The sequence below is a fragment of the Ursus arctos genome, unplaced genomic scaffold (genome assembly GCF_023065955.2).
Source record: "Ursus arctos isolate Adak ecotype North America unplaced genomic scaffold, UrsArc2.0 scaffold_1, whole genome shotgun sequence".
Classification (NCBI taxonomy): Eukaryota; Metazoa; Chordata; class Mammalia; order Carnivora; family Ursidae; genus Ursus; species Ursus arctos.
Genome location: NW_026622763.1, coordinates 21,055,074 through 21,079,636, shown reverse-complemented (window position 1 = coordinate 21,079,636; position 24,563 = coordinate 21,055,074). Strand labels below are relative to the sequence as shown.

Genomic DNA, 24,563 nt, shown 5'->3' with positions numbered 1-24,563 from the left:
AGAGGGAGAGGGAGCACTGAGCAGAGAACCTGATTTGGGGCTCAATCCCAAGACCCTGGGATCATGACCTGAGCCGAAGGAGACACTTAACTGACTAAGTCACCCAGGTGCTCCACATTTGGTATTTCTTAATTGAAAACAGGTCTCAAGTAATACAAATAAAACAAAATTTTGAACCAGTAAAGGATTAAAAGTTTAATTAGACATAGTATGAGTCTAAAACTCATGCTGTGTTATATTCTCAGAAAATATTTCAGTGGTATAATAGGAATAATAATTCAGTACTTGTTTACCTGGACCAACATTATATAAAAACATCATCCGCCTGCAAGTTACTACCTTTTCTGTGCAACAAGCCCAGTTACTTTGGAATAAACTGCTAAATCTTTGAAATCACATCAGTTTTAATTAACACATTAACATTTTGGTTTAGAAGTAAAATCTCTGGACGTGAAAGGGTAGCATGGATGAATTCTTGGGTCACATTCATATATAAGACTGTGATTCCGCTTTCTTTCTTTTTTTTTTCTGCCTGTGTTTTTGCAGAAAGTGCAAATATGTGCATGTTCTAATGTAATATTCCCCTAGAAGCAGAAAAGTGCTGGCACATTTTATTCTCTTAATTAAGTTAGCCTTAAGTGAATTGGTTGAGATGAATATATCTCCCAATCTAAATCATCATATTGAAGCCGACCTGCTGGATGCCTATGTTTCAGGTGTGGCAGTCATGAAAATGCCTACAACAAAGGAAAAAGGGAACTCAAGTGGTCAGAGAGAATAAACACATGCTGGCTTTCACAGAGCATTTGCCACTGTTTGAGGCAGCAACCCTGACAATGCCGTTCATCCAACAGGAAAAGATGTTTATTTTACTGTGCATTTTTTTTCAACCACAGCTTTTATTATCCTGACATTGCTTTATTTTTAACTTGGGCAATGGGGTTGAGGAATGACAGGAATGTCAATGCAAAGCTTTAATATCTTAACCAAATTATTTGTGGATAATTACTATACCAAAGCACTCATAAACCTCAACATAACCAAATGTGAAATAAAACAACACTAACTGGTAAGATGCCTCACCTCCAAGAAATAGCTTGAAATTTATGTAGTAGCTTCCGCTTCTTAAAAAGCCTTCACATCAACCGTGGAGTAATTAAAGTCATGCTTCCCTTGCACAGTGGACAAATATCTAAGAATCACACTTTCTAAAATATATCAAAGAACCCAAGGAATGAGAAAAGAGTAGCATCTGAGCATTCATTCACTAAAATAACAATTACTCATTAGCTACTACTTGGCAAGTAGTGTATTAGACTCTGGAAATATAAAAATAAATGAGACACATAGTATCTCTTACAAAATCTGTGTGCTAAATGTAATTGTGCTCCTGAAGAGGACATTTGGTCTCTCCTTCAGATCTATCTACACTTACTTGCTACACAGTTGAACAATTTTAACGTTTTGGTTCCTGGAGCTCATTAGACCTGAAGCAGCAAACCAGAAATTGAGAGGACCACTGGAGGCAGAGGGACACTGACAGAAGCCAGAAGAGAGGGCCATTTTCAAGTCTACATTTCTGAATCTATCGCGTTAATTAGTAACTCCTACTAGCAGTAGAGGCTCAAAGCCATGCAGTACTTCCTAAACTCACAGAGAAAACCTGTTCGTTATATATATAAACAGTATACATATTTTACATTTATATATATATATATATATATATATATATATATATATATATATATATATATAACTGAGCTATGCATTGGATATCAATAGAAACACAACATGGAAAATGTAAAAACATGGAAAAAAAGTTTAAACGAGAAAAAATTTAAACCATAATGTATTTTATTTTAAAAATTACATTGCCCTTTTTACAAGAACCAAAAAAAATCCTTTATTAACACTAAAACTATTTTCAAAACATATTTGTGGTCTGAGGATATGTGTGCTGAAGTATTCCAATAAAACTCCTCAGAAAATTTTAACAGCAACAGTGCAGAGCTACCGAATGTAACTTCATTTTCATAGGTACAAAGATTTACTTTTGAAGACAGTTTATGATTCCATGCAAGGACACCACAGAGCATTCGGACTGAATATCTACACTTCCAGAAAGCATAAGCATTGTTACTAATATTCCAGGCTCTTTCTGTATGATTGTGTTTAGTTTGACACCTAACAGCACGATCTAAGTCCATTTCATCTTTGTGGACAGATGCCTCTGACTGAAAAGCAAAGTGCCTCTGTTACTTATCATTTATGATTACAAATTATTAGTTGCCAGTGGCTAGAACATCCATTAAAAGTAGCTTGACAGCAAAGCAGATTAGAAATATATCTGAAGGACTCATCAGCTAATGCAAACACCACAGAGACAGAAAACCACCTTTTAAAAATTGTTTATCAATATTTCTGGCTTGAATTCTACTTTCTAAAAATTCTGAAGCCTAAAAGGAAATCTCAAGCCTCATATTCTTCACTGCATTCTGACATAAAGTGGGTCCTTTCAGATCACTAAAACCTACGGCCTGCTAAGTGCCTCAAATGTGCGAATGGAATTCCAGGTAATGTGACAGCCCACAGTTTCTGGAAGAGAAAAAGAAGCCCAGACAAATCCAATGAGCTGCCCATGGTCACACAGTCACTTGGAGCAGAAATGGGATGGAGAATTCTATTCCAGACAGTACTGTGATCTTTACACTATATCATGCTAGCTTCATTGTAAGATCCTAAGGCTGCAAGGGAAGAATAAGGATTCCATAAATGGTTGGGATCCAAGATGTGGGGAAGGGAAAGGAGGAAAAATATAAAAATAAGTAGAAATTACATAAAGACACATATAACACAAGCAACGAACTTCCTGTGAATGCTGATAGTTTTCAGTCTCCCGCACCTGGAGCCCTTCCCTGGGGCTCTTCACAATTAGGTGAAACGGGATCCTTCCTGCCTTTGCATGCTTGAGAACACGGACTAAGCTACTGTTCAGGAACATAAAGAACCAGCAGAGGTCAGGAGATTAGAGCACAAATGAAGCCTCAGCACCAGTAAGGAATTATGTGTCCCTAGAATAACTCCAGCAAATAATAGTAATAAAAACTTTTTGAACACCTACCATCTTCCCAATCCCACATGTACATCGTTGATATTTTTCTGTTTTGCTAGAGGAGACCATCAAAGCCTGAGGTCAAAGAACCTGCTCCAGGTAAACAGCTCTTGGGGTGCCTGGGCGGCTCAGTTAGTTAAGTGTCCAACTCGATTTTGGCTCAGGTCACAAATTCAGAGCCGTGAGATCAGCCCTGCGTCAGGCTCCGGACTGAGTGTGGAGCCTGCTTAAGGTTCTCTCTCTCTCTCTTCCCGTTCCCCCACCCCAGCCCCGCTCTAAGAATAAATAACTAACTAAATAAAAGATAAACCAGGTAAGCAGCTCAGGAGCCCTGACATTGGACTCTCCAGGTCTGTCTACTCCGTGCCTGTTCCACGACAACTACGATTTAACTATTTTCAGCAGCCGTATCTCTCGAGCAAATGATGCCTTGCAATGCCCATTAGACATACTATATTTAGAAGAGGGCTTTTTCTGAGCACAGCTGGTGTGAGGGGCTCAGGGCACAGCCACTCCCCTCCTGCCTAAAGCCCTTCGCCCGTGCCTTGGTCTCAGCTCAATGGCACGGCTCGGGTATGGCCCCAGAACTCCTGGGGCTCTGATATCTGTCAACGGATATTTATGGGGTGTTCTCATCCCATAAATATGGCTCCACTCAACTTTGACTTTACTTACAATAAATGCTTCAGCTAAGCCCTCTAGATTCCCTGGAGAAGCAGAAGAAAATCATTTACTCAGCTGTTTGGTATCAGTTAAGTGGAAAAGGCAATGAAGAGGATGCCAGAAACAGAGTGAAGCTGAGTCCCACACAATGTTCTTCTGCAGGACTTTCTCCTGTAGCTCATTGGTCACTTGGGCAGTGACTAAACTTGAAGAGGGCCAGAAATTTGTTTGCTTTCTACTTCACAGGAAGCAAACTGGAACAGGTACTTGGGAGGCTGAAATTTTTAAGCTGTGCTCCTCCCCCTTGAAAAAAAAGAATAAAGTGCTATTTCCACAGTGAATAATCAATACATGTCGGGCTTGATAAAGGAGGCCTTTCTTACTGTTGCCCTTACAGGTTCACTGGAAAAACAACGATGGTGGGACTACGTAGATAAGCTTTAAAAATACATGAAGCAAAAGGGTAGGGTGGCATCCATTTTATTTATCATTAAGCAATTCAAGGATTAATTTTGCCTATGACAAAAATTGCACTAGCGTGTACTTGAGATGATATTTTTTTTTCTTAGTAATTTCAATTCTCTAACAGTTACATGGAATAGATCTACTTCTCAATACATCTTCTCTCTAGAAGCAGATATTACTGGTGAACAAGCGAGAGAACAAAACAGAAGCTACGTTTGGGTGGACAAAACATCTAGTTCATCCAATTTTTTCTTCTAAAAAGAATAATTATTTCAGTTTTGAAACAGCAATTTTAAGACTACCTGAGACTCTTGTCATCTGAAAAATAACTTCCAAGTTACTGATTTGAAAAAATACCTGAGAAACAGCAGTACCGTGACACAATCACAATATTATTTTCTATCTAGAAACACTAGAAATACCTATTTATCCTATATAGCCTAATGAGCATCCTAAGGATTCTATTTAAAAGGGAGCAAATCCAATCAATCACCCATCAGTTTTACTTCCTAAACATCAATCCAATCTGTCCATGTTTCTTTATCCCCACTGTTACCACCCTCGCCCAAACCACCACCTTTTCTTGTATGAGTGAGAGGGGCAGCCTCTTGACTGGTCTTCTAGCATGTACTGCCCCACCCCACTACACCCCTGGCATCAATTCTTTCTCCATATCACAGACATACTATATCATTTGATAATGCAAATTTGTACACATTGGGTGCAGCTTATCATCTACACGGCATTTCCATGCTTATAGCTCATCGGTAGCTTCCCACTCTTCTCAAAACAAAGAAAAAGTTTTAACATGACATGCAAGTGCCTACCTGATCTGGCTGCTTCCCACCCCCTTTGTATGTGGTCACCTGGGCCACCCACGTTCACTCACTGCTCTGCCATCATGTCGGCCATCCTTCCGTTCCTCCAACGCTCCAAGTTCCCTGCCATACCTGGGCAGTCACGTGTACTAGCCCTTGAGCCAAATCACATGCTGTACCTCCTATGGCCAAAGTAATTCCTTCCTGATCTTCCTATCTTAAGTCACTTTCTTAGGGAACCCTTCCGTATACTCTGGCACCACCTTACTCTGCTACAAAACACCCATTGCACTTGCAATTACAAATCCCACTGTGTAATTTAAACTTTGTCTCTCCCACTTGATTCTAAACTCTGTGATGGCAGAAACATGTCGGTCTTACTCACCACTCTATTCTGAGCACTAACCTAGTGCTTGGCATATGGTTAGCCTCCCACCAGTTATCGAAGCTGGAGCAAACAGCATTGTAGGAAGCAGAATCGTGTCTAAATAGAACTAGGAGTAATGTCACCACCGGAAACTCATCATACAAATGAGCTGAGGGTTTTGTCCGAATGAGGGGGGGGGGGGGGGAGTCTGTTCTGTGTTTCCTTAGCATATGTTTAAAGGAAGAAATCCTCAGCGTGATGCCCAATAGAATCCTTAAATACCTGTTTTCCACAACCCTGTTTGTAACGCCCATTATTCTTTGATGCAACTCTCTGGGCCCCTTCTTTCCAGACACCACAAAGACCCTGCATTAAGGAATAGGGTACCCAGTCTTCTCATGATTAGCATGCTAATTTTACCATTAATAAATACACAAGTCTACAGAAATACCTTTGACCTTGGACATGGGTCTCATCCGAATATTCATTTTTGTTGTTGTTGTTGTTCATCCGAATATTCTAACTGACCCAGGAAGTTGACTCAACAAGTAAGATTGCTGTTACCATTTTTTCTCAGAGGATTCAAATCCTTTTTTTCTCAGAGACTTACTTATCGGATCCTATCATCCCAGCCTATCACTCGAAAAACTAAAAAAGTGGCCAGGGATAAAATTATCACTGTGGTTACAATTTCAGTATAATAACAGCAACAGCAATACCGCAGACACTGTGGACAGACACTGTGCTCAACACTTTATAACAATCATGTCACTCAGTCCTCAAAGCAGCCTTGCAAAGTAGACTAATTTTCAGAACTCCCAGATGCCTTAAATTTCCAATTTCAGTAAAAATTGGCAGAAGAAATGAAAAGAGAGTGAATGTGATCACTGTAGGGTTTGTTGATATGATTACACTCTCTACCACCCAGGAAAAGACCTAAGAAGGGAAGGGTCTGGAAAGTGCACTTAAAGACTGTTCATTTGGAACACTCCTCTGCCTGAGGGGGGAGCACCAGAAGCAGAAGGAAACCGGAGAAATCAGCCAGGACTCTCAAGGAGTCTATGTAAAATGTCTTTGTGCTCAAGCCCTAGTGCAGCTTTCTGAAGGGTCAGAGACTGAGTCTTCACCTTTGTGTGGGATTGCGGGAGGGGAGAAGCATATTTAAGAAGTACATTTTCTTTACAAAAACACAAACTTTAATTAGAAGGTGATGGGAAGATACATTTTTTAAGACTATTTTTTTTTTTTTAGAGAGAGTGTGCTCATGTGTAGAGCGGTGGGGGGGTGTGGAGACAGGGAGGGACGGGGTGGGGGGAGGCAGAGGGAGAGAGACAATCTTAAACAGACTCCCCGCTGAGCACAGAGCTCAGCTGAAATCACTTAACCAACTGAGCTACCCAGGTGCTCCTTGAGGACAATTTTGAGAGCAAACACAGACAGCCTAACAATATTCTGCCTTTGGGGTTGCCAGAAGTCTTGTCCATAAGGTTATGTCAGATGTTTCTGAGGGAAGGATGCCCTTCCCTTGGTACATACCTCCTAGCTCAAAAATAAAAACCTCCCTGCCCCTTTCTCCTGTCTGCAGTGAGACTGGTAAGAATAGAGATGTTGGTGTTAGTAACAAAGACAGAGAGACCATGTACCTTGCTTTGCCAGGCAGGAAATGGAAGCCTGGGGTGTCCAGGCAAAGAAGGCCAAGACCACCGAGCATCTCTTGCAGATCCAAGGGCTCAGCACGGTGGGAAAGCAGCACAAAGGACAATTCTAGAGAGGTCAGCCAGCCTGCCAGGAATAAGGACCTTCTAAGTGGCGACAAGTATGACAGATGGCTAAGAAATTGGGGACCTCCCAAAGAAAAAGTGGGGGCCCTGGTGGTACGAAGAGCTCCAAATAAATAATCAAACTAAGTAAACAAAATTATATTTCTTGCACATTTAAAATTTTAGCTGAGTACCCACTACAATAATCACCACCACATATAATAATTAAAGGGAATCAGAGAAGCAACAATAAACACATCTCCCACCAGCCCAAGGGCTGACGGCCCCATAGAACATTCAAGCCCTTGGCTCAACAGCACACTGAGAAAATCCATCCTCATTACCCTTTTCTAGCCGAGTGAGCACAAGGCAATGGCCTGAAGCCTGTGTCAACTCTTTTTAGCCTCCTCCTCCCTGCATGGCTGGAATTTCCCAGGGTGCTTTGTGCGAATCCAATTTACAACGAAAGTGAATTGAGGAAATGTCATCTGAGTTATGCGGGTAGTTTACATTTACATAATGAAAATAATTACTGTAAAGTAGCATTTATCATTTGGTAAACTTCACGTTAGTACACAGATGACTGAAAAAAATGCTGAATTTTAACAGCTTCTGGGGACAAGGAAGGACTGGGGTGCCTCTCTGCCTTTCCTGTAGTAATCACTTCATCTGATTCCAGCTGAAGATAACGTATCATCATTCAGGAAATCCCAAAATGTGTTCAGTGGAACAGCTGCATCCTCTGAGATCAGTACGCAGAGAGGAGTGCTGTTATTAAATAAATTTGGAAACAATGCAGAGTTAAACAAAATTTAAAGTTTTCTATTTCCAGGAGTCCTCAATACTTTCTAAATATACATTGTGAATCCCAAAGAATTTATCCCTAGAGTGCAATGGTTTACAAAGTTCTTTCCCTACATCATTCTTTTCCTGGAGGAAAAAAATACATATACATTTTGCATGTGTGATGCTTTTCCCCTGTTAGATGAGGTGGCTGACCATGTTTTTTTACTTAATGATTTTAAATAACACGAAATTATAATTTTAATTTTAGGGTCCAATGCAACTTTCAATCCAAAGCCTAGCACTTATATTCTTGCAAGATACAAATACACAAAACCACAAAGTATAAATCAGAATAAGTCTAACTTAAAAGTTGACTTATAATAAGTCACCCACACATCAGAATAAGTCTAAGATCTGCCACCTGTTCACAAAGAATGAAACAGATATAAAACACATAGCAGAGATCCATCTGTCCATTAGGTGTTAGCTGAGCAATTTCAAAGACCTAGGACACAAGATCAAAGTGCATGGAACTGTGACAAAGCTTAAGGTTGTAAAGGCATGAAATAATTCAGAGCAAGCACTGAACATGTCACTAATCTGCAGCCCAATAAAAACAGTCCTGCACATGGTACACTTCCCTAATTTACGATTTTCCATGTCATTTCAGACATAGCTTGTGCTGTCTCTAGATTTTACTTCAGGATATGACAAGATGTACTTTATTGGCCACACACAATTACAGTAATGTAATCATTGATTCTAAGTTTAGAACACAGATTTGTCGACTCTATATTCCATGCAGGAACGTTCCATAAATGTGATATTCTGTAATACACAACAAACAGAATTGACTTAAATATATTAATATAATTAAATTCATATTGTATTGTATGTTATATTAAATATATAATACAATATTAATCTTGTATTAATGTGATACATATTTAGGCCAATTCTATTTCCTATGCATGATATGCATGATATATTTAACTATATATATATATTATGTAGTATATATAAATGCACATGTCATATGATAATAGATTGTTATATTATGTAATCATATTAGATATAATGTGTATGTATGAGTGTGTGTAAGGATATAAACACACACATACGTACATATATATGCATGTTGCCTGTTCATTCTGTTAACCTCTTATTATATTTCATTAGTACAAATCAATACCCACCACTAAATGCATTGCCTCAATGACAGAAAGTATTGCTAATCTGCACCCCCCCATCCCCATCCCACCACCAATAACCTCAAGGAGTCTTTTTCTGCTGCTCTTCCTTCTACCCAAACACAAATGGATAACTACTTCCATTAGTTAAAATGCTCTGTTTCTGAATATACACATCAGAGGAGTGATAACCAACACTTAAGGAATGTCAGTTCTTTCTACGCACAGAGACCACACAGAAAGTGATAATGCACAGAAAGATATTTCTGAATCATCCAAACAATTATTAATTTACATTCACCGTCAAACTATACTGTATTATAATTCTGCTCTCCAAAAATCAATATGTAATTCATGGCTAGATATGGAAATTCAGTGTGGACCATAGCATCCTACTCCCTGGGCACTAACTTACTGTAACACGCTATTAGAACTCTTTATCCCCCTTGTGATTTCAGAGAATTAGTCTGAGCACCTCATAATTCCTATCCTGATGAAACACATTATCAAAAGCCTATGCCACTTTGAAGTAATTGAAGTCCACACTCCCTAATCTACATTAAGATTTACTTGAGCTTTTCTTTTACTCTGTTCAAAACGGATGTAGTCCCAGCATGAATCCCTCTCCTCTGCTTTTTTTCCAGCTGACCACATGAGCCACGGGGTATGCTGGACAACTGAGGTACTGGGTCCCAGAAAGAGATTACGCTACCTCTTTGTTCAAGGAGACGAAAGGAAGAATCAAAATTAGCTTTCATACTCAGACTGGGGGGCTGGTGACCCTACAGCTGTCCTGTCTGCTTTTCCCACTAGAATACAGGTGTAAGCATTGTCTAGCCTTTTTAGTTCTCACTGAAGAGTCCCTTTGGGGGTAAAACACCACCACCCCTCTTTGACCTGCCTCTTTTCTCAGGGTAACTGCAATAAGCATTGGAGGAAGAACATCTGTTGCTCACAGTGCTGCCGGAGCTTTTGTTCGCTAGGCGGTGACTGCAGATGCGAATGAACAATTTGTCAGTGCTTTGGAAGCCTTGCGCGAGTAGAATAGGGTGAAGCAGGGGGCAAGAACAGCCATCCCCAACCTGCAAATCAACACCTTACCTGACCATCTGGGCACAGAAAATGGACAGAAGCACAGCAGAGGGGAAAGGCTCTGCGCACAGTGTCTGAGCAACTACCCTTAAATGCTTATGTTCATTTCTTCTTCCAAACACCTAAAGCAAAGAGTCAACAGTGGTAACTACTGTAAGACAGGAGAGAGCAGGCTCATAGAAAGTGTTTTGGAGCCATACAGACTTAAGTTCAAATCTCGATTTTGCCATTCAGCCCTCTGTAACGTTCAGTAGCATGCCTTGTTGATGTTCAATGATTTCAACCTGTAGGCTGGCCGGAACAGAGATGACGTATGAGAAGCTCTTGACACAGTGCCTGGCGTACAGTGAGCAGAGAATGAAGAACAGGTCCGTGTGGGAGGCACTGTCTGTCACCAGGCTCTGGATCTACACAAGCGCTGATCTCAAATTTGGCAGATAATTCCCTGTTGTGGAGAGCTGTCCTATGCACTGTAGGATATTGAGAGGCAACCCTCCCTGACTTCCACCCTCGAAGTGCCAGTAGCACCCCCAGTCTCCAGGCATTGCCAAATGTACCCTGGGGAGCAACATTGCCACGAGTGAGAACCACAGATCTATACTGAATCATTTAATCCTAACAAAGCCAGGGAGGTGGGTGACTTATCCATTCCATAAAGAAGCCACATTACCTATCCAGGATCCCAGCAGTAATACGGGGGGGTCCAGGACAGTGAGCCAAGAGCCTGAACTCCACCTGTGTTTCCCATCTTTAAAATATGCATTTTAAAGAACAACAGAAGTCCACTGACACCCATTCAGCATTCTATGTTCAACCTCCAGTGGCCCAAAGCAATATTTATTTGACTGCATGATTCACCTTTCCCCCATTTTTACTAACCATCGATAAGCAAATTTTCAGAGCCAACCTTCCCCATAGGTTTCATTGCTACTTTACTAAGGTTCACTTTACCTTCTCCATCCTCTGTTCCGGGAATAACCTGGACTTTGGAATCACAGTAGGGATTTGAACTGTGGCTCCTCCACTTGCTACCTATGCATACGTGACCATGGGCACGTCACTTAATCTCGCCTTCATGTCCTACCGAACAGCAAACTAGATTTTGTCAACTTCACGGTTATGCCAGCAGCCAGTTCTCCAGTGCAGCCCACTGTACACAGCACAGCTCAAACGTACAAAATTGCAGTTGTGAAGGGGAACGCTGCCCTCCACCCTTCTGTGTAGGCCATTACTAGAGGCAGTATGATTCTTTCCTCTGCATTAAATGTGCTCTGCCTGTTTACATACTCAAAAAGATGAACCTTACCTCCCCCACAGAAACACAAGTTTAGACTAATCCAACTCAACAAACTGAATAACCCAACTGCCCCAACTAGTCTAAGGCGAAGGAACTGTCTCAGACAATGGGCCCACCGGCAGTGCTTGTCAGCTGCCAAAGGCAGGGGGGGCCCTTTTCCCAGCAAAGGGGCCAGGGTCTTCCACAGTGCACATGGTCCATAAGAGGGCAGTGAAGACCCACTGCCAGCATAGACAAATGATACCTTTTCATCTAGTTGGACTGAACATGACCAATTAGCTTTCAACCTCTTGCTGTTGTGGTTCTAAATGAGGATGTTTTAATAAGATGCTTAAACATCTCATAGAGAAAATGTCAAATATTTCAATCACTTTCCACCCCTAGAACTTCAAAAATCATGAAACGTTCTTGAGTAAGGACATTTTTAAGCACACACAGCCCCTCGGGGTGTCTGGATGGCTCAGTCAGTTAAGCATTCAACTCTTGGTTTCGGCTCAGGTCGTGATCTCAGGTCTTGATCTCAGGGTCCTGAGATCAAGCCCCATGTGGGGCTCAATGCTCAGCAGGGAGCCTGCTTGAGATTCTCTCCCTGTCCCTCTGACCTGCCCCCTGCTCATGCATACGCACACACACTCTCTCTAATAAATAAATAAATACATCTTTAAAAAGAAGAACACACAGTCCCTTAAATTCCAAAGTGAGAGATAACTACATGATCATTTTGAGCCTAAACTCTGCAGAGTGAGATGAAACACTATGGATCAGCATTCCACCTTGTGCTAGAAGTTTTATAGGGTAAAAATAAATAAATTAATTAATTAAAATCAATTAAAAATAAAAAATCCCATTGATTCACCAAAGGAAGAGACCAACAAAACATTTTTTTAATTTTTATTAAGCATTAAATAAGATGAAAATCGTAACATATAAATAAGAACATTTGGGATTATCCTTCTCATAAGTGATATAATCAGTACCTGTTGTCCTTTATATATTTAAAACATCCTCCTTAACATCCCTTAAGTTATTCTTAATGTCCTCTGAATAACCTTTTCCATACTATCAGGAAGACATGCATCTAATATAAGCTACACTGTTTATACCACCTTGTCACACAATTGGAAACATGTGAGAAAAAGCAATCTGAAGATACAACTTGTTAGTGCAGAAAGTGCTTTAGTCAGATAAATCCATATTTATCTTCTTGAGAGATGTAGAGAGGAAGGCATAAAGCAAAACTGTGATCTACCCTCCCTCCAGGTTAAGACTAGTTGGGAAATAAAAATAAGACCTCTCAGACAAAGAAATATGAAGAATGAAAACAGCAGATTATATTCACATAGAAAAATACACCAGACTCCTAAAGGCCTGTCCTTTTAGAACAAAAGAACAATATTCACAACATGCCATATACACATATGTTCAGTTCAGAAACATGAGCTCCACTTTCATAGGGATCTTCATTAGTCTAAGTAAAAGAATCTAGTATTCATTTATATTTAGATCACTTTAATATATAAGCACAAAGTATCCAAGTTGAAATAGTATTCACCTATATAAAATATGAATTCAGTATTAACTGTCAATTACATTACAGTACTATTTATAGTACTTAAATACATAAACAACTCAATTCTGCATTAAGTGACTGCTATGTAGAAAACAAGAAATATCAAAAATTGGTATCTAAGATGCCATTTCTGCTCTCAGATTGCTTAGAATCTCCTAGGAAAAGAAGACTTAGCTAAAATCTTGTCGATATAAGAAATATTTAGTAGTTACTCCAACCAATGTACAAAGGCTTCAGAAACACTGGGTTAGACAATTTCTTCATGCTGAAAACTGGATGTCTCATGGACAGCAGAGTATTATAACGACACTTTTTTTTCCTCAGAGAAGGAGGAGAAAATGGGAATGATGTGAGCAATTTTTGAGCATTTCACACCAAATGTTCTTGATTTTGTCAATCAGATGGAAGGGAAGCAACAAACTTTCAGTTACAAAACAAGTCATAGAGATGAAAAATACGGCATAGAGAATGCAGTCAATAAGACCGTAATAATATTGTACGGTGACAGACAGTAACTACACTTCACGTGGGGAGCATTTCGTAATGAATATAATTGCTGGATCACTAGGCTGTACACCTGAAACTAACGCAAGATGTCAATTATACTTCAATTTTAAAAGAAGAGGCAGGGGAGAGTCTGGGTATGAGAAGCGACCTGACATTTATTGATCGTATGCTCTCTGCAGCCACTGTGCTGACTGCTTGACGCACTCAGAGACCATAGCATGTGCCATCTTCCTCGCCCTTGTGAACAGAGAGCTATATTGGCTCATGCTGACTACCATTAGAAGCGGTCACGTTTCTATAAGAATCTAACCTAAGGGTTCAACACAACATTCTATAGCTGTTGATGCCAAAATATGTGATGATCCCGTAAGAGTTGTTGAGGGAGCTGGCATTTCAATTAAGTATGGTTTAATGCAAAGGAAAAAAAAGTCCTAAAAAAAAAAATGGGAGGAAAACAGAGAAAGTTCCAGCCCAGCCACTGTGAGCCAGACAAAGAATCCAGTAGGGATGAGTAATTGTCCCTCTAAATCTGCTGCCTGGTATTACACTATGCAAATATTTAAAGGTTACCTTGCATCTGTGATCGAGATACCCTTTCAGTGATATTCCCCTCCTTTGCTAAGTCCCTCTGGGAGAGGAATGCACACACCGTTCTGATTAAATACTTGCATAATAATGTTCTATAGACACTACACGGCGGTTAGAGGCATTTCAAAATAGCCCTACTTAAGCAGAAGTCTATTGTGACAGGTATGTCTTTTTGTGTTTTTGCAAATCATATTGAGAAAGTTGTAACAGTTCCTGCAAGCATACTGAAAGTGAATAATCACTCTTTGGAAATATTGGTAATGATAATATATCTTCATCCTTCATAGTTACTCATCAGCTTGATAGTGTAACTGAGAGGGAAAAATGAGTATTGGTCTGAAAATAATTGCGAATATTACATTTGCCACATTGGTGACATAAAAAAAAAAAAAAAGATGTAACAGGAGGACTATGTGTGCTGACATTTCATTAAAAGCTGTGTGGACGTTTGTATATGGCGATTAAGCAGGAACACCAGGAAATGAAGATTACCTTTCAAAAAAGAAAATCATAAGGTAATTCTGCTGAACATCTTGAATTGAATAGTGAGTATTTCATGTGAATTTGTGAAAATAACTAAAAGTTGTGGCATTTGTAATAATGTCTTAAAAATACTTATAATTCCATATGAAAAGCTCTGAATCATTTCATCTTTTTTTCAAGCATCTAGTGATGTGTTTGAAGCGTTTGCACATTTTGAATATGTGGAAGCACATTTTATGTACTCCAGAGTACTGCTGATGTGGTAGGCAGTATATCATCGAACTACCATGGCAGCAATTCTAAGGTCAAAGCTATTGCTTTTGGGTTTGATACATTTTATACATGATTTATGGATTAATTTTATGGAAAATATGTAAGCTATATGTCCCCAAAAGCATTTTATGGCATTATAACAATAAAACATTATAGTTATGGGACGCCCTTCATCTAGTCATATCAAAGCCCTTTCCCGACATTAGTTAATCCTCGTAATACCTCCTCTGAGGCAAGGAAGTATTACTCGCACTACCTATTTTTAGAACACAGACCACATCGGGGATTTTCACAAGACTACCTGGATTTAGAAATGCTACAGATCATTGATGCATTTATTCATTCAGTCAGTCTATGATGAACCCTAGAAAACACGCTAGGACATGGGGATAGAATGGTCCGGAAAAGCAGAAGCACAATCCCATGGCCTCTTTCTTGGGATTTCTTGGGAAATGTGTGAAACACTTTAATTCATGGAGAGCAACACAAAACAATAGAGTAGTACTTCTCTTCTCTAAAAGCTCACACTATTAATCTGGGAACATACCTCTCCACAATATTTCCTAGCAGCAAAAAAGCTCAGCCTCCAAGTAGCAAAAATGTGTCACCAAGAAGCAAGCTCCTCATGTCACAGAACGTTCTGAGAATTACTTTACACACATCCCTGACAGAGATTGGTTAACTGGTTTCCAAGCCAGTGAGTCAAAGCAAAATGAGAAAAGAGAGGGGTACAGTTAAACAGTGGTAAGAAGCAGGAACTTCAACAACAAACGTAACACAGATAGCTTCAGGATACAAAGAGAGGCACACATACCCCCACAAAAGGCAAATAGTAGGGCTCAAAGTTCACACCAGTCAGAGACTGATTATTGTCAGGGGATGACAGTCCCGGAACCCATTCTATCTTGATGACGTTACTGATGATGCCACCCTTTCAATGCTGCCTGTCTCTAAACTCTTTGAAACATGACTTTGCAGCTATTTCATCAAGATGTGGAGTCTACTTCCTCATCCCCTGACGTTGGGCTAACCTCGTGATTCACTTTGTTCAAAACAATGTGCTGGGAGTAACTGTCCCAGTTCAGAGAGGTCTCAAGAAGTCTTGTATACTCCTGCTTCCTGTGGACTCCCGCCGCTACCCCGTGAACTAAGCCTGGGCTAGCCTGCTGGAGGATGTGACACCACAGGCAGCAGAAACGAATCACACCAGCTACACAGCCAGCTTCCAGCAGACCCTCTAACTGCCTGGAGATATAAGGGCAAGTACAGCCCTAGCTCACCTGTAGACACATATACAATAATAATATTACCTATTATTCCGGATAAGCCTAATCTAAGACTTGAGATCACTTATGATGAAGAGCTCCAAAGGAATCACCCTGACACCAACATGTATATAAAAATATGCTTCTCTAAGCCCTTCAGCAAGCTTCGAGAACTTTCTCTAAGTATCCTACATGTCCTTCTACTGGAGTACTTACCGTGGTCTCTATACAATCTGGACGTTTTTGTATTTCTGTTTATACCACCAATCGTTCTCTACATCCGTATACTCACGTACTCGTGCATGTGCACACTTTAGGAATCACAACATGGTGATACTTCCCCTCTCTTATAAAGATTAGCAATGCACATTAGTGTATTGAGGCCTCTGAGAAATCCCACAACAAAATGTGCCAAGACTGACCATTTTGAAAGACCTTGTGGCTCACATAAGAGAAGTGCACTCAGTAGGGCACTGACTCCAGGAAGAGCGTTCTAGAGAGATCGTACATTTCAGAAGATTCTATTTGTGTAGTCATAGCAGCCAGAAAATTAATTCTTCCTCTGTTTGGCTTACTGCACTATCCTCAAGAGATACAGATTTTGCCATATTGTGACAAATATGTTTGCATACCTATGAACATCTTAAAAATAGAGTATTAGTTGCCAGTGCTTTTTTAAAATGCAGGTAATGGAAATAATCTAAATGTACAACAATGAAGAAAGATTTATCCACAAGATGGAATATCTTTTGGCCATTAAAACAACACTAATAAAAAAACCTGGAAAATACTTATAATATTATTCTAAGTGACAAAACAGAAAATATGTTACAATGTGCTATTTCAGTTATTTACATAGGGATGAAATGCACTGAAATCTTAACAATGGTTTTCCTTGGTTGATGGGATATGGAAAATGTATATATGTACCAGCATATTTCATATAATTTCTAATATAACTTAATATAAAACAAATAAAAAGTCAATTCTATTCAGAAAAAAAAAAAAAGGTCAATTCTAGGTCCTTGGAAATTGCCAAAGCATCGTTTACCTGACTAGCTTCAACCTATTTTTCAGGTCTGAGCTTAGATGTGATTTCTTCTGGGAGACTATTCAAAACCCCATAATGGTAGTAGATTCCCAAGTCATGCTCTGCTCTTTACTATCATGGCACTTAAAACTTGGCATTCCATTTTCTCATTTACTTGTTTATCCACCTCCCAGACTATAATCTCTCTCTGCCTAGCTTATCACTGTAATCCAAGTGCCTGGCCCAGTGACTGGAACATGGTACCTGCTAAATAAACATGCCTGAATCATCGAAAGTTCGAATGCTTTCTCATTTCCTAAATGTATTGCATAAAATATGGCACAGATAATATAATATCTGCATTCGAGAACAATGAAATTTCCCCCTTAAATAATATCTTTCATTAAGGCAGCTGATTTTTTTTGCTAACTTGTCAGTAAACTTCCCATGAAATTTTACCTACAAGCTTTGTCCTCCATACCCAGTTTAAAGGATAACAGAGATCCCTGTCATTTGTTACATAATTTTATCAGCAGGACTATCTGAGCACTATAAGGTTACATATGCTCCTACTCGAGGCTCTCAATTTGCCTTCGGTTGGAATATAATCCTCTAAGTGTATGGATGCAAGCCACTAAGTTGTTTTAACACCAAACTCTTACTTGGGTCCAAAAACAACCACCTTAATAATGGAAACTGTTTGAATTCCAGGAGTGAAATTCTATTCAATTATCCTCAAAATTTCATGATATGGTGCATTTGGGGAGATATAAAAACATATAATAGCAGGAATAATATGATTAGCTTACATTTACTGAATGCTTACTATGTGCTGGGCACAAAGCTAAGCAATATACGTACATTATGTCATCTGACCCTCACCGTATGAGGCAGATAATATAATTTTACTCTTTAATGATGGGAAAAATTGAAGCAACAATCTTGAGTTTACAATAAGTGCCAGTGTCAGGATTATGAACCACAGAGTTCAATTTATTAATCATGTTGTCATTCCTTATACAAATATTTATTGAGTGCCTATTCTAATAAAGACACTGCTCTGAGTGCTGGGAATATACCAATGAATAAACAGAAATCCCAGGGCTCCTAGAGCCTACATTTTAATTAAGGTAGATAGAAACTTAAACACAGGTGCTCAGGCATACTGTGGCAAAGATGGCTCAATGTCCACCAAAACATGCATTTGTCTCTCTTGAGAGAGAAATAACATTTCTCTGTTATTTAAAGTCCTAAGAAACAGAGGAACCTCCACATGGAGGCTGCCTGAGTCTCCAAGTTACTACTTAGGGGAAAGACACCTGTCAACCAGGAAGACATGCTTGGTAGTCATCTGTGGGCCAAGGCATTACACTGGGTTCTTTTTCTTTTTTTAAGATTTATTTGAGAGAGAGAGAGCAGGGGGAGGGGCCGCGGGAGAGGGAGAGAGAAACCCAAGCAGACTGCACACTGAGTGCAGAGCCCGATGCAGGGCTTGACCCCATGCCCCGTGACCCCAAGATCACAACCTGAGCTGAAATCAAGAGTTGGACCCCCAGTGACAGCACTATCCAGGTGCCCATGGGCTCTGTTTCTTATAGCAGCTAGTACTACCCTAAATAATACAGAATATCGTGCCTTGATTTGGGTGCTGCCATGAAAATAACCTAAATATGTGACATTAATTTAGTGGCCAAGCAGTGAGTGACAAGGAACAGGTAACACAGGTGGAAATATGAAGACCTACAGTTATAAAATATTTGAGGACACTGTTATCTATAACAACTGGGGAGACAGACCAAGCTCCTACTTAGCCTACAGCTCCAGGAAGTTTGACTTTGAGTATTAGTTTTTGTCGGGATATACTTGCTGCTTTTTCCAATGCGTTAAAAGAAACTAATAAGCTCAGGGTGAAGCTGACTGCTTAGTAAACAGAAATTAAGGACCTTGCTGGGACAGAGAGACAAATGATAAATGACTACAAATATCCTGAGATGGGAATGAAAAATGAGGACAAATGCTTATTAAAAAATTATAATTTAAACAAATATACTCAGCTGGAAACAAAAATAAGATTGTGGGTGTGGCTTCTCAACTCATACAGATTGTTTCAGGTGGCCAGCATAGGATGACAGGCATGGGTCTGAGGAATCAAAGAAGCAAAGTAGTCTCAAAAAAAAAAAAAAAAAAAAAAAAATGTTGGAAACTGTGCTGGTGGGGGTTGGGGTATAGACCCACAACAGGGATTGAAAGCAAATAGAGCAGAAGGCTATTAGGTTTTGAGGAAATTTTATTGCCAAAGAAACCATGAGCCTGGGCCTTTAAAAAGACTTGGACTCTCAAACCCTTAAAGCAATCCTTGTTCTCCCAAAGTTTCATGAGCAGAAAGCAAGTTGCAAAAATCGCACAGCCTCTAAAAAAGCTATTCTCCCAAGGCTCACTTCAGATGTGCCCACGGAGAACACTGAACAAGGAAGAGCTTCTGAGAAGGCAAGCAAAGAACCACAGAAAACAATGGAGAAGGAAGTTCCCCCCAAATGCAAGCTAGGTTCTAACGAAGAGAATTCCTCCACTGGAAAAGCAGTCTTTATAATCCCTCTCCTAAGCATGCCATTATTGCTCCGGACTGAGGACTGCCTCGTGCTTGTCCATCTTCCCGGTTCTGAATGGGAATTGTGTTATGCATATGCTGTCCCTGTTCTACCACTTTATTGAAAGGTAAGAGAGTGGTACTTTTCATCGCCTCCACCTCCTTGCAAGTAAGGTAGGGGAATCTGACTAGTTATGACCCAAAGATTTTGAGTAGAGTATATGTGCCCATGCTGGACAAAGAGATTTTAAGAAGTGAGCATGCTTTCTACACACTCATTTTCCCCTCTTGCCGCCTTCACACTCTAGAGAATACTAGCTGGATGAAAGACATCTGGGACGATGAAACCTCGCATGGAGGACAGTGGTCTGCCAAACAGGAACATTTACCTTGTGCTTTTGCACAAGCAACAAATAAACTTCCACAGTGCTAGAACCATCACGGTATGTGGTGATCTATTTGTTACCCCCTTAGCCTACCCTAAGTAATCTGCATCCACAATAAAATTCTAAATAGATGATGTTCTAGGAAGAAAATAAAACAGGGTGATGGATAGAGCTATCCCAATTAGTTGGGATGACTGAGATAGGAAGATCAGAGAAGGTCTCTCTGACAAGGTTACATTTTAGTTGAGAAAGGAAGAGTCTGGCAGATTTTGGGACAAGCAATTGGGGCAAAAATTGTAGCACATGTAAAACTTTTAAGCTACAAACCTATTTTATACTTCTAAGAAAGAGCAAAAAGGCCAGGGTGGATGAAGTAAAAGGGAGAGAGGATGGACTTAGTGAGTGTTGAGTCTTACTGGCTTAGAGAGAAGACTGGGCAAATCTGAAGTCTAATGGGAAGCTATTGGAAGGTTTTAGGCAGAATGACATAGATGATCGAGTTTATCCTCCAGCTCCATGGAGAATGACTTTAGGTAGGCAAGACTGAAGAATGAGGTTACCACAACACTCCAGGCATGGGATAATGGTGGCGTGCCTAGAAGAGTAGTGATGTTGATGGCGAAATGTGGTCAGGGCAGGCTACATCTTAGAGCTAGAGCTAAAAGGGCTTGCATATGGATTGGACATTCTGGGTGAAGAAAAAATGAGAAACCAACGATACTTACATGTTTGTCCCAAAAAGCCAAGTGGATGGTGGTGTTCTTTGCTGAGATGCAAAAACTGAGGAAATACTAAGTTGACTATATGTGCGAGAAGGAAGAAGTGTGTGTGTGTGTGTGTGTGTGTATGTGTGTACTTTGAGCAGAGCACCTGATACAGGTTATGAATGAACTGTGAATTTTTAATATAGGTATACTAATCTGTGTTTATTTTCAGGGTGCCCCAATTATAATGGGAAAGGGGTGCTAAACTTTGGACGTTTTAGAGGGACTCAATAAATATATCACATCTCCCTTCTTCTGAAGTCTTTTTTTTTTTTAAATATTTTATTTATTTGACAGAGAGAGACACAGTGAGAGAGGAAACACAAGCAGTGGGAGTGGGAGAAGGAGAAGCAGGCTTCCCACTGAGCAGGGAGCCCGATGTGCGGCTCGATCCCAGGACCCTGGGATCATGATTTGAGCTGAAGGCAGACGCTTAACGACTGAGCCACCCAGGTGCCCCTGACACCTAAATTTGAACTTGACTGAGAAACAAATCCAGAAATCAATTATGTAAAGATCTAAATATCACTTTCATAAATGATGATACTGATCAGAGAATATAACTTTAGACCACAGGCTAAGCAGCCGTACTGGTACTAAATCCCATTTCCCTTCCTGTCACAGGCAGCTCTGGAAAAAATGTGTGCCTACATTTCAGTGAGGGCCCTAAACACAGAATGGAGAATATATACCAGTAGGTACTTTCTGAGAAACAAGGCCAGAAATGCCTGAGCCACATTGTGTACATTCTTCTCTCAAACCCACCAAGAATCAGCTAAGCGTGTCCCATTCTTCTGATGGAAGAGTGAGGCAACAGATCACGAGCCCACTACTGCTACCTACTCAAGAATATAAAGGAAAGGAAAAGAAGTTTCTACCCTAAAACAAATACAAATAAGTGAATATTATAGATGTCTGGAAAACATCTATATAGGATATAGGAGGGAATTTTCAATGAATGGATGTCTTTTTAAAGAGAGGAAGACATGTAAGAAATGGCTTTTTCCCTGATACTTTCAAATCCGGCTCTTGAAACAAAGGGACAGATTGAAACAAAATTGAGATTTTACTTGATTTCAGATAAAGAGGAAAAAAAAAAAAAAACAAGGGAGAAAAAAATGTCTTGTCCATTAGTTGGATTTGAGGTGAAATTCTGTTTTCCTATTTTCCAGTATCATATTATATGGGTGGCTCCTACCCAGGGGGAGAAACCGTCACACTTTGTCCAGCTACAAGCTGCCAGCTCCCATTCCATCACTGCCACCACTTCTCGCAAGTTCCTGATGATTTCCTGACAGAACTGATAACTCCATCTGAGGACTCTGGTCCTTGGGCCTTTCATCTTTATTCTTTCTTGACTAACCATTCTTACCTGAGGGATTAAACGGTAAAACTACTAAAAAGAGTCGACACAGAGGAAGGAAACAAGCTGCACAAAATACTGTTTTTGGCCACCAGGCTAGCTCAAAGCTCCTCACATTCCTTTCATTTTACGTTTAATCTGTGGACTAAGAAGGCATTGCTCACAGATCCTTTCTGTCCTCATGCTTCTGGGGTTCTGCTTGGCATTGCAGGAGACTACATTTCCCGGATTCCCTTTCTGATGGAGGTTCGCCCCCCTCAAGGCACTGGCAGAAGACTGAGAGGGCCGGAAGACAGGGGGAACCCCAGCAGCTATTAGACTTCTCCCAGTGTCTAGTTCCACTGACAGCCACTGCGCCTGCAGTCCAACCTCATGACTGGCAACCCCCAACATGGTCCCAGTGCCCACTACGTCAACTCTAAGAACACTCCTCCTCCCTTCCATTGTCTCTCCAAATCCAAGAGTAATAACAGTTTCCAGTGGTTTCTAAACTCTAGAATAGTTTGCTACTCCCTGTTTAGCTTCTCAGCTCTTACATCCAATACCCTGTTACATTCCTTCTGTGAACTTATCTAGGATGGTTTCTTCCATATAGACTGGAACGTAGCTGATACCGGTAATGTGTGTGGGGGTTTTGTTGTAAGCTTGTTGATATTCCTCATACCAGCAAGAATGCAAACTATGGCCTTCAGGCCCACTGCTTGTTTTCCTAAGTAAAGTTTTATTGGAACACAGCCATGCTCATTCATTTCAGTATTATCTATAGTTGGCTTTGTGCTACAACAGCAGAGTTGAGTACCTGTGACAGAAACTTTATGGTACTCAAAATCTAAAATATTTACTACCTGGACTTTCAGAGAATATGTTTGCTGACTCTTGCACTAAATAAAATGAGACCTTCCATCTAGAGGCCCAGGTGGGCTCTGTGATCATTACAGTCTAGACCAGCAGTAAGTATCCAATAGAAATGCAGTGTGAACTACCTTGTAATTTTAAGTTCTCCAGTAGCCACGTTAAAAAAGTAAAAAAGTAACAGGTGAAATCAATTTCAAAGATATAATTTTATTTAAGCCAATGTATCCTATAATACTTTCAACATGTTGCCAATATAAAAAACTGTTGAGACATTTCACAGTTTTTGTACTATGCCTTCAAAATACACTGTGTATTTTACATTTATAATACTGCATTGGGGATACTATATTTTCATTGCAGATACTTGATTTCTATGTAGATTTCACCAAATTTATAGTTGAAAAATGTAGACATACAGTACAATAACCTATGATAATTGATAAAACAAAAATAGCGACAACACTAAATGCTGTCCAAGATGCAGATAAACTGGCTCCTTCATGCACTGCTACTGGGAATGTAAAATGGTACAGCCTCTCCCAAAGCGATTTGGCTGTTTCTTATAAAACTAAATATGCAACTACCAGATGATCCAGCAATTGCACTCTTGGGCATGTATTTCAGTTAAATCAAACCGTATGTTCACACACAAACCTGTACACAAATGTTTTATTGTAGCTTTATTCATAATAGCCCAAAACTGGAAAAAATACAGAAGTCCTTCAACAGCTAAATGGTTAACAATCTGTGTGACATCCATACACTAGAACATTACTCAGCAGTAAAAAGGAGTAAACGATTGAAACATGGAACAATGTGGGTAAATCTCAAAATTAAGTGAAAAAGCCCAGGCTCAAAAAGCAGTTTACCATAACAATTCTACTTACATAGTATTCTTGGAATGACAAAATTACAGAAATGGAGAATAGATTAGAGGTTGCCCAGGTCTGGATGGGAGATGTAGGGAGGAATGTGGGTGTGACCATAAAACAATAAAAGGGCCCATGAGAGACTCTCGTGCTGATGGAAATGCTTTGAATCGAATTACATAATGTCAGTATCCTGGTTGTGATTTTGTGCTATATAGTTCTGCAAGATGCTATCACTGGAGAAACTGAGTCAAGGACACATGGGATCTCTCTGCATTATTTCTTACAACTGCATGTAAATCTACAAAGTAAAAAAGTTTGATTTTCATAAAAATAGATTCACACAACCAAGTTTCCCTAATACTAAAAGTTTCCCAACAAATGAATCAAATATCAGTTTATACATTTAAAAAATTGATTACATTTTTAAAAATTAGAAATTCAATCCTTAGTCACCCTTGCCACATTCCAAG

At 39.8% G+C, this 24,563-nt stretch overlaps 1 protein-coding gene across 1 annotated transcript in view; it reads right to left on the bottom strand.

Moving 5' to 3' along the window:
- Positions 1-22,759, bottom strand: part of THSD7B (thrombospondin type 1 domain containing 7B) — a 576,660-nt gene extending 553,901 nt beyond the window's left edge. Inside the window, exon 1 of the mRNA XM_057306371.1 lies at positions 22,498-22,759. Within this exon, the coding sequence (XP_057162354.1) occupies positions 22,498-22,759 (262 nt within the window). The remainder of the gene's footprint in view (positions 1-22,497) is intronic.
- Between the last annotated feature and the right edge of the window lie 1,804 nt (positions 22,760-24,563).